Raw genomic sequence first — 24,346 nt, forward strand, 5'->3', positions numbered from 1 at the left:
ATTACTAATAATATAATTAGAACCTAAACTTTCTCATAGATGTATTTAATATTATTTTATTTTTGTTTAATTCTAAAAGTTGTAAATAATATAATTACTTAATTGTTCTTTTTTATTTTATTTTTATCTTTTCTACTTTAAATTATGAGTTTACATACAAATCTTCAAGTATATTATACAAAAAGGCTAGATATTCAAAATAATTCCGCAATATTTCCGGTCCCAAAACCGGTAACATTATGATTTCAAGCGAGTGTACCTTATTCAAAACTCCTCGTGAGACCTAGTAAAGGTTGTTTTCATAGGTACTTCGTAATTGTCAGTTTAGAGCGTTTTAATTACAGAGGCTCTATTCTACGGGTGTAATGCGCCCTTAAGAGCCCAAAGGGCGCCCGAGCCCTTATACGCTTGTAAACTATGATAGGGCCCTTAACCACGCGTGTACGTGCTCAAAATGCCCAGTTTAATATTGTTGATATTACCGTGTTAAATACTTTAAACTGTTAGTGAATTATAATTGACGATGTTCGCAATTTAAAATAACAAGTTGTTTAAATTAAAATTTTCCCTCATTTCGTTTTCTTAAACAATGCATTCTTGTATAGTACTCAAAATTTTATTCGCATGTAATAACAACTAACAGAAATATCTTAGCGTTTGCGGTACAATGTAAATTTTCATACATTGTTGGATATTGTTCAAACTTATACATTTTTGAGATTCCTGCAGTATGACGCAACCGTGTATTTCATTTAAGAAGCTTAATATTAATTACTTATTTAATAAAGTAGAGAATGTCTAAACGTAATTAAGGGTCGTTTATAATTCAAGAATGTACTTAATATTCCCCCATCCTCCCCCGTCCCTCGTTATAAGTCGAGTGATTAAATCGAGCCTCTCTCGCATTCTAACCACGACTCCGTCGAACGAGCCATCGCCACTCCGCAATTATAATTAAAAATTAATCCAACGACCAAGAAAAGTTTTATACATTTTTCATGGTTAATTTTTGAGCTCGAATCACGGTCTTACGTTATTAACCGAAGTTCCAGCATCGAATTTTGAATCTTTACTCGCCACGCCCTCAACCCTTCCCTGCAAGTTAGTTCAAGGAGTAACTGTCCAAGGGGTTAAAAATAAACAGTCGAGGGAAACCAACGTAATGAGTATAGTATCTAATGCTAAATGTTCCATAAGCACACATGCAAAGGTGGCTTGTTATAATCATAAAGCAGCACAATAAATTGCTCAACGCACAGTTATGTTAATACCGGACCTCCCTCACCGGGCCGAAAAAGATAGGATTGCAAATTTGCGGCCGACAATTTATGATGGCCGTATAACTCCCTCAGGGCGTGGGGGTAAAATAGACCTATTGGCATTTGGGTGAGCTAGCCGCGCTCGTTGCTGGCCGGAATGACCCTAAACATTTTATTTGGTAGCATCGCTATTCACGTAACGTGCTGGAATTGCGTAGACTAATCTTGAACCTCTATTTAGGGGGTGTTTTTGCGCCTTTTTCGTACAAATGTTGCCTGGGATTACACACGTTCGTGCGGCTTTAAATCAGATGTATTGTGTCGGTGGAACGATTTGTAATTCGTGAAAAATGTTTTGGCCCCATTGTAGATGGAAAATTGATTGTAGTCAAACGGTTGTGAGTATTTTTAGTACTTATTATATGTTTGTGAGGAAATATAAATATACAACTTTGCTTAACATAGGTCACAAGTGTTACATGAAATTGGTGCGATCAAGTAATTTAAGTTGGATTCACAGTAATATGATTATTTTTGCAAAATTTACGACATACTTTATTTTACTTTATAATCATGGTTAACCTTATTTATTCCCTTAGTATATTAGGTACATATCCATATAGGGTAACATTAACAATAATATTGCCATAATGTTTTATTTACCCAATTGGATGACTGCAAAAAATACACTGACACTGCTACATTATTATGAATGAAGGTAATTAAATAGATAAACTATTATAACGAAATAACATCTAAATAATCTTATCAAAGACAAAAATGAAGCCAACTTCGGAAATCCAAGAAGAATCACTATTAAACAGCGAAAGCTATTAAGCACCCAAACTCCTCTTTAACATGGTAAGCAGGTAATCCATTGACTCGATAAGCTGGCAGCATTACATAGGTAAAACATTGGCAAAGGGTGCATGAAATTATGCCTTCCATCCCCTCGAATCCCAATTTATTGCCAATCGATTAGCAACAGCAAGCGAGCTTTGTTTAATTGGAGTGCTGGTGTGATTGGATTAGCAGACTCCGTGCGGGCGAATTTGTCTCTAACGCCCTTTAGCATCAGAAAGGAAAAGTAAATTGCGTTCTAGCGTGCATGGTGTTTGTTGGTAAATAAAATATATGCCTATATATGTTATGGGATTTAAGTATTTCATCGTCCATTCAAACTAAATATTTAAAGAAAGAAACTGCAAAATGTTTTATGATTCGTGGAACAAAAATGGAATGTTTTTTTTTAAATGCATGTTTAGGGTAAAGTAACATTTATTAATGCATTTACAGGGTGTGTTTCATAAAATAAGTACTTATCTATATTCCCACGTCAATATTTCCCCGAATGTAAATATGACACCCCATAAACTGAATGTTTTATCGGCTGACACTACCATTCCAATTTATTCTGGTCATTTTTGTCTACCTCGAGGGTGACCAATTTTTAGGGGAGAATTTATGGGTTTTATTATGACTTTTTTGGTGCCACCTCGGAACTAGTTTTACACCGGCAATGTGTACCCAACTTAATCTTATTATGAACAAAAGATGTTTAACATGGCCACTAACTTCGAACCCGTCACATGACTTATCTAGCAACTACTGGGAGCTTAATAAAGCGTTATTTATTAATACATGTAAAGTTAGATGCATCGTTCCGAATAGGAATGAAGCGATGTTCACCAAACAAACCGGTCACGTTTGCGGAGACACGTAAATTCGTTTCTGTGTGAAATTGTAACCACTCTTTGATTGTACCGATAGCTATACATTAGGCATTAAGTGTCAACGAACACGTAAAACTCATAAATACGTATCAACTTTACAATTTATCAAGTAGATACAGATCCGTATCGTCCGTGGTCGCCTTCCCGCATTGTAATCCGTTGTTTAGGTCACAACACCCAGAGTAACAAAATATTCCGATCTCGTACAGAAGTAACGCCCTCCGCTGCGAGCCCCTACTATTTATACCTCCGTTATTGGCACTTCTTCAATGTCAGTAGCACCCTGCGTCTGTCCCCTGATCCCTTAAATGCCGCAGATGCCCCTTCGTATCTCCACTATACATTACACAACACGCCAAGGGATATACGAAATTATATCAGTTTTATTGTCAAATTACAATTTCAGATTTGACACCACATTATTCGTCTGAGCTAAGGGTTGACGCGAGTTTTTTCTTGACAACATTGTACGTCGATCTGTCGTCTCGAGGCTCATTGAAAGCTTGTCCTCCACGCAGATGCATATCGCAATGTAAACAAGGAATTTATCGCAGTTCAGCATCCGGTCGGCTCATACTAAGAAACATGCAAACTAACCGGTAAATAATGAAAAATGTAGATGTATGTTTTTAATTAAGGAGCAGGGCCGCCAGCATCCGAGAAGATCCATTGATGTATAAAACGGTTTATTTTATCGATTATCAAACAGTACGTATTTTAAGATTACAGATGTAAGCATTAGGCACTATTTATACCAAATGATTGAGTTGTAACACACGTATCATGGTGTTTGAATGGTCTCGATGAAAGTAAGCAGTATACACATATAGACAATAATGAGTGGCTACAAATTGTTTTACATTTTTTAGTTTATATGCATAGTTCCTTACACGAAGTCAATATTTATATACTTACGTCTATTGATTGGGAAATTAATATCTTATAACGTCATCGTATATGCTATGAATTAACAGTAACCCGAATTCTTTAGCTTCTTTTATGCGCTCACTAACGTTTATAATCTTAATATAACTTTTATTCTTAAGAACTGCACAACCTACCTACTTATCGTCAGCATTCTTTATATAGGTGAATACAGATTATTGATTTACTTCAAACCCTGTGAAGACCCTACTAGGGTACATTTAATCATAGTGTGACTATTTGAAAGCAAAGCTCGCGAGCGGAATTTATTCTACATCCGTAGAGTAAAATTTCCATCGTATAAATAATAACTGGCGAGCAACTATAAGTAAGAAGTCGTGGGTGGTAACCGCTGTAATTAACAATCCTTGATTACAGTTTTCCAAGGCTCATTTCCATAAAACGTAGGCAATACGATCCAGTCCTAGATTAATTCCATAATTCATGTACGCAACATGAAAGCAACATGAGAATGACATTGCAAATGCCATACGACTAGATAAAGTCATTAAAATGTTTTAATTATTAATTCAAGTTGAACGTTTTGTAAAGGACTCGCGGTCGGTTGACCTCAAACGGCGCGCGCGTCAGAAATCCTCGGAACGCACAATTAAGCTTCTCTACAATAAAATCACATTTTAATTTCTTATTAGTGGCAATTAAATTACTTTAAATGTAATTGGACGGGTATGAGGCAAACACTCTCAACTTGCGGTAGGACAAAGAATTCTCTTAAAACCAATCTTTATATAGATCGTGTTCGTATTTGTATTACTCACTGCTAACTATGTTATTGTGGATTTGACTAAAACAACGAAGCCGGTTTGAGCTAATGGAATTTAATTTATACAGCGGAGTATTTTTATTTGTAATGAAAACTTGTTCTAAATATATTGAAAGCGACTCTACATTTTATTCCATGAACATATTACGGATAATAAGAAACGAACCGAACAATGTAGAGGCAGTGAGGTATCGCGCCATTGGTACCACAAAGGTGGAGTCCTCCCGCGCCCGTCTACTGTGGTATCAAGATTTGTATCTGAGATTTACGCGGCGCGCTCTGGCCGCGATTGTATCTCAGATTAATGCGCGAGCGTCGCGTAGAACCTAACTGCCTGTAGGTAACATAATTCCCGACCTTTACCTGTTTCATTGTGCTTTATTTACTGAATACTTTCAATGGAATTTCGATTTTAGATAACGTGATGTGTTTAATGACTATTTTGTTACCTAATATACTTTTAATTCAATTGTTGATTTATTAAAAAATTGTTTTACAATAGAAGTAGGAAAGTGAATATTTTTATTATATTCCACTGTCAGTATATTTTGATAAATGGCAAAAACATTTTTGTTCTGTGACAGCTTGCTTAGAAAAGAAAAATGAGCTTATTAAAATTAGGTAAACAGTAAAATAAATGGCGAATTATAATTATCGTTCAATAAACAAATTTTAAAATATATCAAGCGTTACAGTTATAATGCTACAAAATAATAGTTTTCATTTATTACCATAACAACATCGCACATTGTGCTAAAATGTCAGTAAATCACCTTCAAGCGTGTCGCTCGGCTTCCTCGTACGTGTGTAATGCGCTACTTTGGTCAGCGAGCCAATTTGTTTTTATTGAGACTACCCCCGAGTTATGCAAACTGGTCGGAAACGCTGAGCCCGCTGTAAACAAACTTAAACGCGACCAATTTCCTGTGAGCTCCGGGAGTAAGCACCGTTCGCGATTCCACAATCAAAAATAGGGTGGAACGGGTCACGTTTGGCTGGCGTAGGTGGCCAGGTCTACCTTTAATCTCGAAGCGAATGTTTTCACAAGCGTCTGCGTTTCGCCTCCGAGGCCGCGGTCAGACGTGTGTAAACAATACTCAACGTTAATAGAGATATAAATTGTAAGCATTCCATATAATCCCTTTGAGAGCAATCGACACCTATGCGTTACGAAACAGCTTGTTATCGCGCTGAGCATATCTGCGTCGCTTGTGAACTATCGGGATTCGGCGTATTATTTACAGTTTACACTGTCCGAAACAAACTTCAGATCAAACCTCAAGGCTCTGCGATCTTAAACTAACAGATTTCGATACGGAATCGTAAAGTGCTCACTTTATTTCAAAGTTCATACAAGTTGAGTTCAGAATTGATATGCTTCAATAAACTGTCTAGAGCGTAACATTAGCATCATTTGGTACCTAAATTTCAAATAGCAGACGAATAAAATAAATTGTAAGTAGCGAACTGGCAGACGACACGGTATCAATATTAGCATAATGTTTGGCGTGAGCCGGGCTGAAGCTTTCTCAAAGTTCGTCGGACTGAACAATGCCTTTCGCATTCTCAACGCTATTGAGTCACATCGCAGAGTGTTATGTACTAATAACAGCCTGTGTAACGCCTCGCTATGTGCTTATTGTACAACTTGGTCCAACACCGAACTCCTCTAATTTATAACTCGAAAACTATTCCGTTCGTAAGTAAATTGTTCCGCAAAGTCTGTTGCTGTGATGATAACAATGAGCTTTTATATTCGGTATTTAAATAACAAATGTTTCTGTATTAAGTTTTTAACTATTGTACTATGCTATTGTATTGGGTATTACCTGTAAAATAGTTGTGTATGTGGAAATAAATAAATAAAAAATAAAAATAAAATCAAAATACGGAATTTTATCAAAATGTATTACTCAGCTTGTGTTGTAATTTTATGGTTTCTGAAATGTTAGTTAAACTGCGCGTATTTTGTATCAAAACAAATTGAATGCATCATAAATTATTTCTACGTTCAAAATTGAAATAATAGAAAGGAGAATTCATTCCTATAAATTATTTCTAAGGAATCAGTTCTTAGAGATATATGAATTACAATTACCTGTTATTATTTAAGTTTGCTCCCACACTATAAATTATCAGTTCTCAATAAGATTTACTCATTATTACACCCATTAATCTCTCATGCGACCATCACGGCATATTAAAACATACCTCATATACCTATATACATAAAATAATCAATGTAATCTGCATAATTTAGAAATAACCATCCATGTGCTATACATATTAATAAAATTTCCAATTATCACCTGCGAAGAAAACAGGCTAGTGAATGAACAATCCGCATTTAAATAAATGCAAAACAATAAGAAAGATTTGACTTATATCGTATTCATAAGGCGAGTAGTAAATCAGTTCGCTTGATATATGCAAGTGAATGGTTTAGCACGTACAAGATACTGGGTATTGTGGACTAGCAATCATGAACTGTTGGTAATAATATGATTGTATAGAATGATACTAAAAATATCAAATTTTATCCATATGATGATGAGTTAACAACTATGTAAATATATTGATTTATTATACAATGCATTAGCTTTATGAATCATCAAAAATCATGTACAAAAGAATGATTGAGAATTTTATATTGGAACTATACACAATCTATTATTATATCGATAAATACATAAGTAGTAGGTAGAGGAAATTCACTCAAATGAGATGAATATTATTGAGCAACTTTAGTGAGAATATGTTTAAATAGAGTGAATAACAATAAATGTAACATTTGGATTCCCAATTAGAACTTGGTCATTAAATTCAAACGCACACATAAAGGAATGTGTTGAACTATTCCTAATCTTGATTCTAAACTTTAACTCTAATGGCTAACATTAAGTAATTCAAGGCTTTACATTCCTCACAAATTAGAAACAAACATGTTACTTACTGAATTAATGTAAAATAAAAATTCTAACTCTTTCGAATGTAGGAGTAATTCCGAAATAGAAAGTAGATTTTTCTCACTTGTTAATGTACGTAAAAATCTGTGTGTAACGCGTGAATTTAGTAGTACGTAGAATGTAGAGTCTTGGAGCCCTATTCCGTAAGAAGGCAAATCCGTCTTTTTGCAATTACAGGCATTATAATCGAAGTACATCTTTGGTAAGCATATATGTAAAAGATTAAATAATCCCCTATTTACCTATATGGTCATCAAAGCTGACCGTTGTTTAGAATGCCTGTAGTTGCAAAAAGACGGAATTGCCCGTGTAGACGGAATAGGAATCCACCATACAGCATTGTTTTTGTTAGAAAAGTACCTGAAAAAATAAATAGGACAGTGTGTTGCTAATATGTTGGTAAGACATAATACTGTATAGTGACTAAACTAGATCTCCACTGACCATGTGGATCGTTTACGTTAAGCTGGTTTTCCCGGACGTAGCTAAATAGCAACGATCGTTTAGCTAAGGGTGGCTTTAAAATTCTGAATTTAGACTGGCCACTAGTATAAAAATAACCATTAAAGTTGACCATTTCGTAGTTCAGAATGTGGATTAAGGAAAGTCGACCTTACGTTAGTACTGTATTTAATTACATCAAAATTATAATTAATATACTCATCTATATATAAGCGTATACGCTTGAGTAACTTAACTCGTAATTTATTAAGAAAATAGCAAGCCGACTGTCTTCGCCAATTACCCATAGTGAATCAAAATTATACAAATACATGCCACGTCTATTGCTAGTTGCATTCATATGCATCATACTAACATCGGCGACTGCCCTGCAGACAGTTGCACATCGGGTGAATTTATTATTAGCGCTTAAATATCACTTCACGTTGATCGATAGGCCGGCAATAAAGTGTTAGTTTTATACGAACAGGATGTCTCGCAATTGCAAAGCGAGGGCTTTTTAAAGAATGTTTGCGGTTAGGTCACTAGCAAATGTCTGCGTTTCGATTCGAATTTTCACCACACTATCTTTGACTTTTGTCTAATCGGTTTTGTAAATAGCATAAATCATTCATACTTTTTATTATTCACAAATATTTATATAAATATGTTTGTAATAAAGTGGTAAAATATTTGGTTTTAAAATCTACATAATATTCACAAATAGAATATATTTATATATTTTTAAATAAGTAAATATTTAATGGGCGTATTAAAATGTTTTAATACAAGTGTATTATATTAACCATGAGAGATTAAAAGTTGAATTCCTCCCAATGGGATATGAAAATTAAAATAATTCTCTATGAAACAACTTACAGAAGGTATATTACATTTACAATGTCCAAAGTCCTTATCGTATGCAAAATTGTTTGCCTTAATATTAAGCAAAAAATTGTATGCGCATGGAAAAAATTCTACGAACCTTACAAACCCGTAACCTACGTGGTTGAAACATTAAATAAATCATTAGCCAGAATCGTTTCAAAGAAGTAGTTCATAAAGTTATGATGTGTGTAAAGTGAGTTTAGTGTGAAGATTATGTTTATGCTCCAAAAACAAGTTTCATTCATAGAAAGTAATAAAAAATACGGCGGGAAAGTTAACTTTCAGTGTTAAGGAAGAAAGTTGTTACCAATCGGATAAGAACACATGATAGTGTCAAAATTGTTTACCAAGCGATATTTTCGATGCCAATTTAGTTGATAACACCCCAAAGACATTTTATAAATAACTTTTCTAACATAAAGCTTTCAGAAACAGATTAGTTAAATTTTGTTATTGTTTATAAATTATGACATCAAAGTTCAACAAACTTCCAAGTTTGGGTGACTAAAAATAGTTGATTACGTAACACTAGCACCAACAAATACAACCTTGAAAGGAATAAGGCACATGCGTTACACAATTGTTGGGCGCCGGGCTAATGAATAGGCAAGAGATAGTGACGGCACCCTGCAAGAATAAAGATGGCAATGACATTATTCATTCAATGAACTTGACATAAAAATATTGATATGGCTGTTTTAAACGATTCCATATGCAGCGCAACGTGCATTTTGCATATTACTAATAAATGTAGTTTTATAAGTAATAGAAAATAACTCCTAATAAAAAATCTTTATATTCAATGGTTTTTGCCGAGATATTATCATACGCCGCTGTTTCAGTATTACAAATTCGTGGTAGTGGTTTTATTCGACACTTTAAAACACCATCTAAATTACCTACATTTTAACTACGGTTTGCATTTTTTTAGCATCAACTTTAATGTGTAACAACATTGTTTTACATATCTTAGACATAGAATTGAGTTATAAAAATAATTTGTTACAACGCGATACAATACAAAACAAGACGTCTTGTTCAACATTTATCTCTGAAACTTGTATGTAAAATAAAACAGTAAAGCATACTGGACGCGATAAGGTGCGTAAGGACTTTATATACACTATTTAAATGTACTGTGTTAACTTATTTGGCACGCAGGTCTACAAAGGCGTGTTCTTTGAAACACGACGGTCGACGCGACGTGTCGGTCGAAATGACCATTATGGAAATTAATTTCCGTCTAAACCGATGTGACGCTTATAAACGCGCGTAAATCGTCGCGACTCTATTCTAACGCACATAAAAATCCGATCGATGGCGCTTAAACGCCCTTTAACGTGTATATAATGATAGCGATTTGATTGTGTAATATTCGAATAGATACATGTCCGAATAGAAAAGTAAATCGATATTGTAAATCACCTATCGAGTTATTGTTCGATTAGTTACGTCGTAAATCAAACGTTTCCTCAACTCTTTACTTTAATGACTCCCAAAATGTCTGTCGCTATGCGCAGATGTCGGACCAGCTGTTTCTATGATAGTCACGTCCACGAATCTGACAATGTGTTTGTACTACGCCACGGGCTTGGCTCGTTAAATTTTTATTGCCGCAAGGTCGCCACTTTATGGTCAATTCTCAACAGTTATTGTTCGCGGACTAACTTTTTTTTTCTTGAGCTCCAATCGGTTTATAACGGTGGTTAAGATTTACAGTGATTAGCTTAATTGTTATTGCGCTATGTTTTTATTAAGTAGGAACTTAGTTCAATACGATTTATTGCGTATACGACACGATGTTCGACGTATTTTCCTGCAAGTGTTATGTACACAGCAATTAATCATTGATCGTGTTATTCTTACGCGCGTGATGCACGGTGTAGTCATAAAAATAATAAATTCATTCATTGTTTTAACTACTAGCTGTTTCCTATGACTCCGCTTGTTTGAAAGTATACTGAGTGAAACATCCACTTTAAATGGACCAGAAGGCAGAGCTAAGATGCCTTTTTTAGTCGTTAACGTTTAGAGTACACAAAAATACTTATGGGAATTACATATCGTAGCGATAAGTCTGTCGCTAGGTTAGGTATGATGACGCGTATTGTGTAGAGGTCAAACTTAACATCTGCATTGTACTAATTTAAATATTCAAATAATAAAAAATGTAGGCTGTATTTTTGGTTAATCGACTTTATAAGCTAACCAGTTATTTTTGCGTGAATCACGAACAAACAGATAAACATAAAACTATAAGAATCTAGGTTCAAAGACCTGACCAGACGTTTTAAATCATTTATCCAAACATTTTAATGTACAGAGCTCCGATACAATTTTATAATAGTAATAGACAGCGTGCAATCCAGTTTCGAACGGCGCACCGCATAAACGGACGGCTTGCAATTTCGGCGATATCGAGTTTCGTGCAAGGTCCAGTAATAAAGCAATTTGCGGGCGTGCCAACAAAACAATGGGCAGCGTTCTAAGCATGTTTTAAAAGCTTTCGACGCCGTGATTTAAAACCCTTTGACTTATGCCTTATTTGTAAACATTTTATAAGCACAAAGGATTGCTGTTTTAAAATAAAAAAAGGAATTTGCACAACCATTGCCGTGAGCCCTTTGTTTAGTTTTTGCGTTTACAATCCGGTGAAAGTTGCACAGTTATTTATCTATTCAATCGTTTAAAGTCCGATCTTTTGTATAAATCTAAAAGAAGAATTTATGGCCTCGGTATAAGATTTGAATTAAAGTAGCATAATTTGGATTGAGCCCAAAATTTGATTTGGTCAAGGATCGACCTCGATTGCGTTTCATGTTTTTTGCTTGTGCAAGTTTTTCGACGATGAATCAAAACATTTTTACTGTACATATTTTTCCTCATACCAAGTCTTACTCATTATATTAATTATGAAGCATTGAGGTTTGCTTTTAAAACTTATTATATATGAATGGGTGATTTTTTATTACAAAGAATCCAAGACTTAATAAAAATCTTTTGTATAAATGTTTTTATCATATTTAGAAACATCGATGCTCGTTTGTACCTACCTATCTTCTATTTTTACGAGGCTCGTAATAGCAAAAATATTTTATCTTGACATAGCGTTCTGATTCTATTTGGCTTTTACAAATCACCGAAAATAATAGGAAGGTAAATAGCCATCAATCTTTCAACAGAATAGATAGTAGTTTGCGAAAAGTGTTGCTACTGGAACGAATATCACCTGTAAATTAAAAAAGTAACAAAATCCTTTCTTTTTAACACCGGTATACTGACCCAGAGTAAACGTTTTGTTCTTGGTGAAAGTCCGCATTCATTGCAAAATCTTTGAACCCTTTGCGCCATTTTTTTGCAATTGTTTACAACGTCTCATTGAAATTGCAAAGATAAATAACGGGTTTTAACAGCCAAAAAGTGTACACAAAAACATTTTTTGTCTACAATTGTTGATGGTGTTGGTAGCGTATAAAAACTATTAAAGTTTTTTGTATTCACATGAATTTTTGGATACATTTTTATAAGATGAATTATTATGTTTCAAATTTAAATTAATACGTTGTGTAATACCGAAAATATTTTTTTTTACGAAATAGAATTATTGTATATTTAAATTAAAACTGTAACCGTTACTTGTAATTCCACAAAGCTAAATTAATAAACTTAACACAACAGAAAGTATATGTTCATATAAATCAACTCGAACTTGTGCGATTGAGAAAACATTTCAAAATTATGTCCTTAATTTTTATTTTACAGACAATCATGACACTTTTTGGACATTCAAAAGTATTATATTGCAATAAGTGCAGTTGTAATCTGTTCGACTTACAGACATAATAATCAACTGCAATAAATATCCCCTAGATGTTATTCGCCCGTGAGACATAACTTTCTCAAAATAAAAATCCCAATATATTTTTGGTTTAAAATTATATGATTATTCAGGATATTTTCTATGTCCCCATTTATTTAAATTCGTACAGGGGTTACAAACAATAACCCAAACTTTCGCATGTATATTAGAAACCCAATAGCACATGTCAAGTTAAACAAATATACTTAAAACTAAAAGAAAATAAATTTGAAACGATAAATACCATTGAACTCACCGCAGACCACGCGGTCGAAGGGACTCATCCAATCTGGAAATGGAAAATCTATTATCAATCGTATTGAAAGTTCCTTGTTTCGGCTGAGTCGCATGCACAACAGATAAAGCAGAAAGTTCAGCCCAAATTTTCTAAAATTATTTTCAGTAACCGACAAATTCATAGTGATGTAAAAATATACAGTTATGTAAAAATATTTTATTTTAAAACTTTTATTAATATTTATAAGTATATTTTTACGTATATGATTTTGTCGTAAAACATTATGTAACGTGATTTAGTCATCTTAAACCAAGATATGAAATAACGATCTTTACATCTGTATGCTTATTTGTTTATTTTTGCTAATATTATATGAAAGTCTATTTGTTTATTAGTTATATCAGTAATATGAAGCTAAATATAACTAATACGTACGTATACATTACATAAAACATGAACACAATACATAACATAAAAAAGTAAGCTAACAATTCTAGTAACAGCAAACATTCAATAAAATGCGTATTAACAGCAATTACTGTCAAAAAGTCACAACTCTTACAATTACAACCACCCACTCTCACATAACTACTTGTAGAACAACAAAGACGAACAATTAAAATCAAATAACGAACAAGTAAGCTAAAGATTTTCTCACAACCATGTGAATAGACCAACAATTATGATAACAATTGCCAATTAATTACTTTTTATCGTTATTCTATAGCCAATTTTACGAGTTCGACGATTTTAATTGCATTTAATCAATTAAATGCTGTTTATTTGTGCCGTAAAGCACGCGGAACCGCGAACTTTGTTATAGACCAATGGTTTGTGACTTCTGGAATTATACGAGATATTTGCAGATGTGTGAAATAAACGAAAAGTATGAATGAAATGTTTCGTCATTTCTGACGGAGTTGCCACTATATTTGGAATATTTACATTAAGATAAATTCAAACACAGTCAAATAAATCGGTCTTGAATCAAAATATGTCAGGAGGTTTTAAAAGAAATTGGTCATATAAAACTGGAACTTTATCAATTTTATAAACTATTTAATCAGATTTTTTAACAGAAAATAGAAAATATTAAAACGCATAATTAAAGATTATAAAGAGCTTTGAGACCGCATAAAATTGGGCTCTGATTTTTTCCAAATATATTTTTATATACTTAGTCTGGCCATAAATACTGTTACACTTAATTATAAAAAAATATTACATTTGAATTTCGAATCTGTCATTTTTATACGATTGTTCATTGTGTTTTCTCATTTTGGCGCCAATACATTGTAAAATATTTTGCGATATTAAAATGGTGTGGGGTGATAAAGAGAACCGAATCGCTGTGATAGCATTACACAAAGTAGGTATGGAGCCAAATGCAATTTTTAAAACTCTCCATACACTTGGTATTAGTAAAATGTTTGTGTACCGGGCTATTAATAGGTACAATGAGACCTCCTCTGTTTGTGACAGAAAAGATCTGGCCGTCCACGTAGTGTTCGTACGAAAAAGGTGGTCAAAGCAGTAAGGGAAAGAATTCGAAGAAATCCTGTCCGAAAGCAAAAGATTTTATCTCGGGAAATGAAGATAGCACCTAGAACCATGTCGCGTATTTTAAAAGATGACTTAGGACTTGCAGCCTATAAGAGACGCACTGGCCATTTCTTAACTGATAATTTAAAGAAGAATAGGTTGGTAAAATCGAAACAACTACTGAAGCGGTACGCAAAGGGAGGTCACAGAAAAATTTTGTTTACGGATGAGAAAATTTTTACAATTGAGCAACATTTTAACAAACAAAATGACCGTATTTATGCTCAAAGCTCTAAGGAAGCTTCCCAATTAGTCGACAGAGTGCAACGTGGACATTATCCGACTTCAGTGATGGTTTGGTGGGGTGTTAGCTATGAAGGAGTGACTGAGCCATATTTTTGTGAAAAAGGTATCAAAACATCGGCACAAGTGTATCAAGATACCATTCTTGAGAAGGTAGTTAAGCCCCTTAACATCACCATGTTCAATAACCAAGTATGGTCCTTCCAGCAAGACTCGGCGCCGGGTCATAAAGCTCGGTCCACGCAGTCTTGGTTGGAATCGAACGTTTCGGACTTCATCAGAGCTGAAGACTGGCCGTCGTCTAGTCCCGATCTTAATCCGCTGGATTATGATTTGTGGTCAGTTTTAGAGAGTACAGCTTGCTCTAAACGCCATGATAATTTGGAGTCCCTAAAACAATCTATACGATTGGCAGTGAAGAATTTTCCCATGGAAAGAGTGCGTGCTTCTATTGATAACTGGCCTCATCGTTTAAAGGACTGTATTGCAGCCAATGGAGACCACTTCGAATAAGCTTTTTATATTTTTAATTGTTTTATATTTATGTATTAAACTGACACACTGTAAAAGTAATAAATGTTATTTGCAGTTAACAATTTTCTTTTTTCTTTATTACAATATTTATGGCAAGACTAGGTATAGTGTTCTTTGAGGTGAAATCATAGATTACATAATCTTTACAAAGTGATATACTAAATCACCTTTATTGTCAGAATAATATCACCTTTTCGCATGAAAATTTAAAATAGATGTTAAAAAGGAGCTGCCTACATTTTGTGTGGAAAATCCGTCATTCTGTCATTTTATTACTTTATTAAAGAACTTAATATATTAAAAAAAGCACTTTTCTTAATATTTATTACTTTGATTATTTCAACACTTTGGGATGTGATTAGTCAATTCCTTATACACTCACATATATCAGAAAGGTTTGGACAAATAAAACCACAGGTTTATATTTAAAGTCGAAGCAACTTGACGTGACCACGGTCTGGGGGCATCTTTTTTTCTTTATCTGCCTCGGGTGATTATTTATTGCTATTCATTTTGTTCTTATGATAAATAAAAACCAAATCAAAAGAATTTTATTTACAATAGATAAGGAAAATTTACTTATGTAAACTATATACGGTATTATGTATAGAATTGGAATTATGAGAATATAACAATTAATACTAACATTATAATTGTTGAGAAAGTGAGTACATTGTACGAAAGTATCAAACTGTAGTCGACGTGAAAAATCATAAAAATATTAGTTTCTCGCTTGGAATAGAGCCAGTAATGATTATTATTTTCGTTATGAGTATCATTGATTTTTTTAACTCTCATTAAATTTGATTTACTGTAAATAAAGCATGATTCATATATTCAGGCTACTTGATTCGAATAGCGTAAAAATATTAGGCAGCACGCACACGATATAATATGTTCGTTTATAATTTAATTAATGATTCTTTATGACCCAATTAAGAATTATTCGGCTAAGTGTTATTCAGCAACATTCACGATCGACTTTCGTTCATCGGAAACATTTATTGTCTCGCTCGCAATCGTTAATTGCACGAAATAACCCGATTAAAACGTTTGGCGCCGATAAATCGATACTCATATATTCACAATACATTGAGATAACGCCCGGTCTCAACACAAGAATTAAACGTGTGACGAAACTTTCGAAAGGCGGCTTAACCCTAAAATGGTTGAGAGTACTCGAACCCTAATATTTCAACGAGGTTAGATAACGCACAAGTTTTATGTATATTATTTTCTACATCCACAACTAAATACAAGCGATAAGTAAAAGGAGCCGCGTAAATTATATATGAATTCCATTTGTGAGGTCGTAATAAATCGTTAAGAGTTTAACCTGAAAACATTTTTAAACATGTCCGACAATAAAAAAATTTAACGTACTCCATTAATAGATGCAAGCTAAACAATGTTTCATTAACAGTTTAATTAATAGTCGGCTACAAATAGCAATCAATAGCGTTAAGGGCTTCCGATAGCATGTGGGTTCCGTTTGCACACGCCGCCCTGCCATTGGCTACGGGAGACGGCCATTTTTGATCCGCGCATGCGCTCTGAGCGCCACTCACATGTGACTGGCATTCATCTTTCCGCGCCACCCGATGTGCACAGACAAGTTTAGTAGGGCACTTTATATCTGTACATAACATCTATTGTTACTTCGTTCCTAACACCTCGTATTAAGCCGACCACGCAAATTGAAACATTTTAAAGAGTATGAATAATTTTTATAATTAAATTAATATTATGACATGCCATAAAATGATAAATTTTTATTTGGGATCGTTGACCGGAAATAATGATTACATTATGAGAAATTCATTCAATACAACGTCCGTAGAGCGTAATACGAAGTTATACTTAAATTGTTGTAGAACGTTTCGCTTACGACGAATAACTGTCTGCGTACTGACAACTCCGCCATTTTAATTTGGTGCGCGCACGCCGACCACCTGCTCATGGCGCGCGTTATTTTGGTCTGCCGCGAGACGTATTCGCGCCTCCATCAACCCGGACATTTTTATAAGCCAACATTGCCGACAAATCACGGGAATAGTCCATTTCTAAACAAAAACAACACGATTATAGGCTATTTTATATAATTTCAGTAATGTACGGCGCATTTGTGACTCGCAGCTCGCTTTGATAACGAGTTTTTTTGCATGTCAACCACTCTCGTGTAGACATGTGCCAACAAGGTCGGCCGCGGACGCGACGATTTTGATTCACGTTTATCTTTATAGCTGTAGATATTTTTACGCACACGTCATTTTTACATGTTTTGTAGGCTCGTGAAATTACTAGCATGGCAACGTATCAGATGTGCTGAACGCGTGTTTGGCTGTGTTTTTATTTATATTTTTTATCTTCTCTACATTTTTCCGTTAGATTCGTGGCGAACTGAATTAGTGTGTTGATAGTTATAAAGCTTTCCTGCAAAATATCTTTTTGATCATCTCAAAATACATAACCGCGATAACTTGTATTAAAATCAGATCGTACAGAGACGGTATTGAATAACAAACAAATCTAATACTCGCGCGGCGTTTTCATAGCTGAATTAAATTATGTGCGATGAATATTGACTTGCACTCTTTATTCTTTAACACTCTCAAAAATAAACAGATGAAATCTGACGGTGATTATTTATCTAAATATCTTTATATGGTTAAAATATGCTTGTATATCAAGAATTATTCATAAGTGATAGAGTTATATATAAAGCGGGCGATTTTGCTGTCTCCGTTTCGATTTATCAAACTAAGCTTTAGTGTAAAAATAAGATTATTAGAATTTTATTATCACTACGATTATGAATACATTAATGCGACATCGTCACATATTGATACGTTTAAAGCGGTTTAAATTGTGTTTATTGCGGATAATGAAGATATTAATTAAAATTTTGAATATTAATGCCCGATATAAGACATTAATTACACACGTTGACCCGTCGTTTTGTATTTTTCAATGTGACATTTGTTTAAAAAAGTCATTGTTCGAGATCGTATTTGTGTATTACTCATTTGTCATACCGTCTGTTTAATTAGAGATCAACATTTTGTTTTGAGATGTTTTTAGAATCTCTACAAAATTTATTGGGCCGTTTGAATTACAATGATATAATACGCATTTTATATATATTTTTTTCGACCAAATTTTTATTTATAATACTCTTTAGAATTTTTTTCAGATAGTTATATTCGCTATTATTTTCAATTGAATGTCAGTAAATAACTACAATATTTTAAATCTGGTAGTTCCTAATAATATTTGTGCTTGTAAAAAGAATTAACAATTCATATTAGTGCGTGCTAGTCTTGTCTTTCATACCCTTAGCACCAATTAAAATAGACACTTACACTATACGATTGTACCCAAAATAAACACACTTACACCTAATATTACCTTTATATTGTTGTTTTATTTATTAGTTATATTATGTATAAAGCTAGTGAATGCTTTTAAGTTACTATTAAACATTGTAATATAAAAATAATCTCAATTATTTTCGTTATTTTTTCTCCCGTTGTATTCAGCAGAGCATTCATCTGTATAATATAAACTGATATGTATTCAAAGCATTAAAATTGTTTATATACAGATGGAAGTGAAAAATCGGGCTACTGCAATATGAAACCCTATTGTACATTATAAAATATAAATTATTGACCTAACTATTTATATACCTAGTTACGTGAATATAAGTATGTGTACTTTTAATATATACCTATGTACGGAACCACGTTATATAGGTTACTTTATATTTTTTATATCCTTTGCATAAATTTTTATTCATGTTTGACGTGAATTAGTAGGTTTTTTGCGCATTATAACGTTTTGCGATAATAACAACAGCGAATTTTTCCATTTTTGTATTCAAACTATAAATCCAATTCATACATAGACTGAGTTATGATGCCGTTTCTTAGTTTTTGTAATTTAAATTAAATTGCCTTTGTATATAAACTACATTTTTAATGCTCATGGTAAATTTTATAAGCTAATTATTTTATTAATTATGTGTTTCATGCCGTAAAAAAACTACAATTAATTATAAAATAAAAATGAGGCTATTGGAATAATATTATTATCATAGTTAAGGTATCAAGGATAATGAATATCTAGGACACATTCGTTTTTATTTTTATGTACAAAGTGAAAGTGGAGATGAATAGATTTTTTTTAATATAAATAATTATTAATCTACGCAACCATAATTAAAAAAATGTGGATGACTAAAATACCCAATGATTTAACTGAAAAATTTGCCAGTAATCAACTATATAGACATACCTATAACAGCAAACCTACAGCTAAACATAAATAAACAATAAAGTAAATTATAACAAATAGATAAGGTACATATTCAATTAAACATACAAGCAATAAAATTATACAATGCTCTACATTTGGATTATCAAAGTTGATATACGAAATTGATTGCTAGATAATAAAAGTAAGTATAAAAAATAATTGTACCATTGTATGCAAAGTATACAGCTCGTTTAGTACATGGTCGTGCGCCTTTTGGATTCCTAAGTGGACCTCACGTGGCTTCACGTATACTTGGTGTCAGAGATTTGGTATATTTCGACTGTCTTATAGTTTTTATTGAGTGTTAATAAATGTTTATTTAACGCAAAGTTAAAGACTGATTTAAATTACACCTTAGAGGTTAGTGAATAGGTTTTTGTAGCAGTTTTAGTATAAGATGGATATCTTTATATATATGTAAACTAATACCTATATAGGACACAAAATATTTAACACATTACAAAATATATAGGTAATAATTTTACTCCTCACGCTTCTATATACTATATAGAAAAAATATTAAAAGGCTAATTATTCGCTATTTGTTTGTGAAAGTTAGAAATAAATGTCACTAAATAGATTCAGACCGCTACGAATACAATGAGGCTTCCAAGGGCTGAAGAGGGTGAAGTAAAATATATGTGCATGTCTTAATGTAGAGGATAATGCTAAAATTAATTTTATTGAAATACACATAGTATTTTTTTCTCGTACGAAAGGGATAATTTATAATACCTAAAAGCTTTATTTTTTTCCAATTATAGTTGTCAGCTTCAATTATTATATACCTATAAATATTATATAATATTTAAATGTCCTATTGGTAATTATTATTTAATTTAAATTATTATTATAAATATATAATAGCGGAAGTAACTTTTAACTTAATCTTAATAGAAATAAATCATTAATTGGCATAACTCTTATTTAAAATACTAAATTCAATAATATGGTTAATGTATTTTCATACACTAAGCCAATGAATAAAATTTATTTTATGATCTTTCATCACTAAAATTAGTGGTGTATTAGTTTTATTTTTATGTTATATTTCTAAACAGCTTATATTTGTGATAAAATTAAGATAATTAATTATAATTACCATCTCACATCTTATTTTTATAGTCTTATGGTTGAAATTTAATTATATACTTTGAATCGTTTATGTAATTATAGTTTTAATCTTTATGAACAATTTATATGGTTGTGATGTTAAAAAATAAATTAATTATTGTTTATTATTAATGCGGCGTTTATAATTCTTTTATTACTAATTATTATTTTTATGTTACCAGACAATGTATACTAATAGTAATTGCAAATGAGTTTAGTTAATTATTTGTGATAATTAAAGTCATACTGATCATCCGACGGCCGGGAGAAACATGAAAAAATATTGTATAATACAATTGTAAATACTTCTTTCATGGTTATTAAAAATATTATAAGCTAATTCATTAACCTACTTTATTAGCTTCTATTTCCGGTACATAATTATTAACTAAATAAATAAAAATATATTATATTTTTTAATTTACAAATAATTAACGTTTATACGTAATGATTCATTGCCAATAAAAATAATTATAGAGCATTTTAATTGCGTTTTTATGACTTTATATTTTATTGTTGTGTATGCAATAATTGCCAACTTGCTCCAAATCAAATAAGCGATAAACGTATAAATGAAGAAATCTTATTGGAATTATTATGTACATAATGACATATTATATAGATATATATATAACAAGCTACAGACAATTCAAAGCTCTACTAGGCACTTATATAGTTCTACGGTTTGTAATATGGCAAGCACGTTGCACGCGAGGTTTAATTTAAATGTAGAGACTTTTATGTTTTGCATTGTTGTCTCAACTACAAACGAATTCACTTCACTCCAATTAAAAATCCAACTAGAAAAATAAACTCTAACAAAAATCCTTCGATAAACAGCACATTGTTTTACCAATACCATAATTTATGGTATATAAAATAGGCGATCTCAACACAAACTAGGCACTGATACAAACAAAACTTGTTACAGAAATCACAACGCAAAATGCATGCAGACAAGGAGTAAAAAAATTACCAGTGATGGACATCCAAGGGTACCGCGGGATGTCTGGCAGCGGCTGTGCCGAGGGTTGCGCGCACGCGGCACCCATTGCGTCCACGGAGGCGGCTGATGCTGCGGACGCTGCCGACGCCGCTGCCTGATGGTAGAACTGCGCCGCGGCCGCCATGCTCGCCGACGCCGCTGACACCGCGGCTCCTCCATTGTGCTGTCCCAGCGCATAGTTCACCATCGGATCAGCGCCCACCGCCGTCGGGTATCGGCAACTCTTATCATCTGCGGCAGACAGCGAGCCTCCTGCTGTGAACGGCACTGATCCGCCGAACTGTTGATGGTGCGACACGTATGGATACATCCTGGCCGGCGCGCCCGGCGACGCCGACGACGATGATGAGGAGCGCTGCGGGCTGCCGGCGCCCGGCGACCAGCCCCTAGCGCCGCCGCGCCCAGCCCGCCTGACAGCGAACTCGACAGCGACGTCGACAGCGACGACGACAACGACGACGACAGCGACGCCTCTATGGGCGACGCTCCCGCACCCGCGAACAAATTCTGATGATGGAACTGCTGATGGTACTTGGGGAGCATGCTATCAATGATGAACTTGGAACTCATCGCTCGGCGGCGACGCGGCGCGCGACGATCGCCTCGCGGGAGATGCGTTTATCGCCGGCGATTCGGATCGATTCTCGCGCGTGCACCTCTACTATGGCCGCGGATCGTTTATGACCCGCGTATGAGGCTCTACGACTCCGAATTCCCGTCGTGGCGAGCGTTTACCGCTGCCGAGCGCGCCGTTCGAGACGGCGAAACGAGCCACGTGCGTGCGAGCGGGACGCAGCGATACACGGGGGCGACGCGGCAGAACCCTCTCCGTCTCATTAATTCCTACCTGCCTCGCTAATATTAGAAAGAGATAAAAGCTATTCGCTAACGACTATTTCGACGGCCATTGTTCGTAATGGCGCCGAGCCCCGCGCTACCCCGCGCCTCCATCTTCTACGCCAATAGTGATCCGGTGCAGAACATTCACCGCCAATCACAAACCATTCCGGCACTTCTAGCTGTCAAATTGAATGGTGTTAAACAGTATAGTAACAATCGTTTTTAAAAATACTATTAATTAATTATACACTATTTGATAAATATATTTTTTTGTTATATAATCTACTTCTTTTATTCTTTAAAAATCATTTATTTATATTAAAATAAAAAAACAATAAAGGTATTTTCTAACATTGGGTGTTTGTTTTTATTAACAAATTACCTGCGTTTATAGATATCTATTATAATTTTTAGGGATATTTAAATACTTTGGATATAATTTTATATAGAATAATGAAAATAATGAATTGAAGAAGTTTAAATTAAAAATAATAAAAGTGTAAAATTACTTTGATATTATTATATTCTCACATATAAGTATTTGTACAAATGTATATACGTACCTACATTAAAAAAGAATACGTAAAAAAGAAATATAAGATGCCCCTATTTATTTTAGATATTTATAAAATACTATTATAAAATGATTAGATAGGTAGTACATTTAAAAATATATTTCTAGTGCATTTTCGCGCAGAGTATATATATTACTACACCAGATAAACATATTGATTAACTATAACAGCATATCATTGAATAATAATAATCCCAAATTCTGAAAGATTATACAAATAAATTTATTGACCTTATTACTGAACTGCTTACTTATTCAAAATATATTATATAATTAAATAATAATATCTCAGATTTCACCACAATAACATACCTCTATTTACAATCGGTTAAAAATATTTTCGTACAAAACAAGACTTGCGCAGAATTGCGTTACGCGGGCCACGTGGTGAACTGGTATCGTCTTTCCCTCTCGCACAGCTATACCCATTCCACTCCCCCGATTCATTCATGCCGACAAGTCGTAACCACAACGAGCAAATGTGCAACAACAATCTTTACGACGATTACAATAAAACCGTTTATTGCCTGAGAAGTTTATTTATTTATTACACTTTTGATTGTTAAGCATGTTTAGTGCATGGGTTTTATAGGCTTAAGTTGCCTTTTCAGCTTTATCAGGTCGGCAGTACGGCGGTGTGCCAGTAGAACATTGCATAAGTATAGACTTTATGTTGTTATTGTGATGTTTTTGCCGTAAACGTATGGAATGTATGATATGGTCAGTTAAGGACGTTTATTTAGCTATACGATGTATTTTTTCATTGATTTTTAATGAAGTCAATGACGGCATTACATGACCGGAGTAAAAAATTGTTCGCTTTGTTAAATGTAGCATTTGCGATCATAATTCTAGCGCAAACCATTACACACTCGAATAAATACAGTTGGCAAACAAACAATTCCTGTGTAGGTAGATAGGCAATATAAAGCAACAGGAAATATAAATGTAAAATATTATTATGGTTTTTGCAACCCATTAAAACCTCTGTAGAATCGTGCAATTTTTTTTACTCATTAGTATGC

At 33.6% G+C, this 24,346-nt stretch overlaps 1 protein-coding gene across 1 annotated transcript in view; it reads right to left on the reverse strand.

Moving 5' to 3' along the window:
* LOC115441263 (homeobox protein abdominal-A homolog) overlaps positions 1-22,745 on the reverse strand; it is a 47,793-nt gene extending 25,048 nt beyond the window's left edge. Inside the window, 3 exon segments of the mRNA XM_030165990.2 lie at positions 13,111-13,143; positions 21,878-22,285; positions 22,288-22,745. Coding sequence (XP_030021850.2) covers positions 13,111-13,143; positions 21,878-22,285; positions 22,288-22,477 — 631 coding nt within the window. The 5' untranslated portion in view covers positions 22,478-22,745.
* Between the last annotated feature and the right edge of the window lie 1,601 nt (positions 22,746-24,346).

The sequence above is a fragment of the Manduca sexta genome, chromosome 21 (assembly GCF_014839805.1).
Source record: "Manduca sexta isolate Smith_Timp_Sample1 chromosome 21, JHU_Msex_v1.0, whole genome shotgun sequence".
Taxonomy (NCBI): domain Eukaryota; kingdom Metazoa; phylum Arthropoda; class Insecta; order Lepidoptera; family Sphingidae; genus Manduca; species Manduca sexta.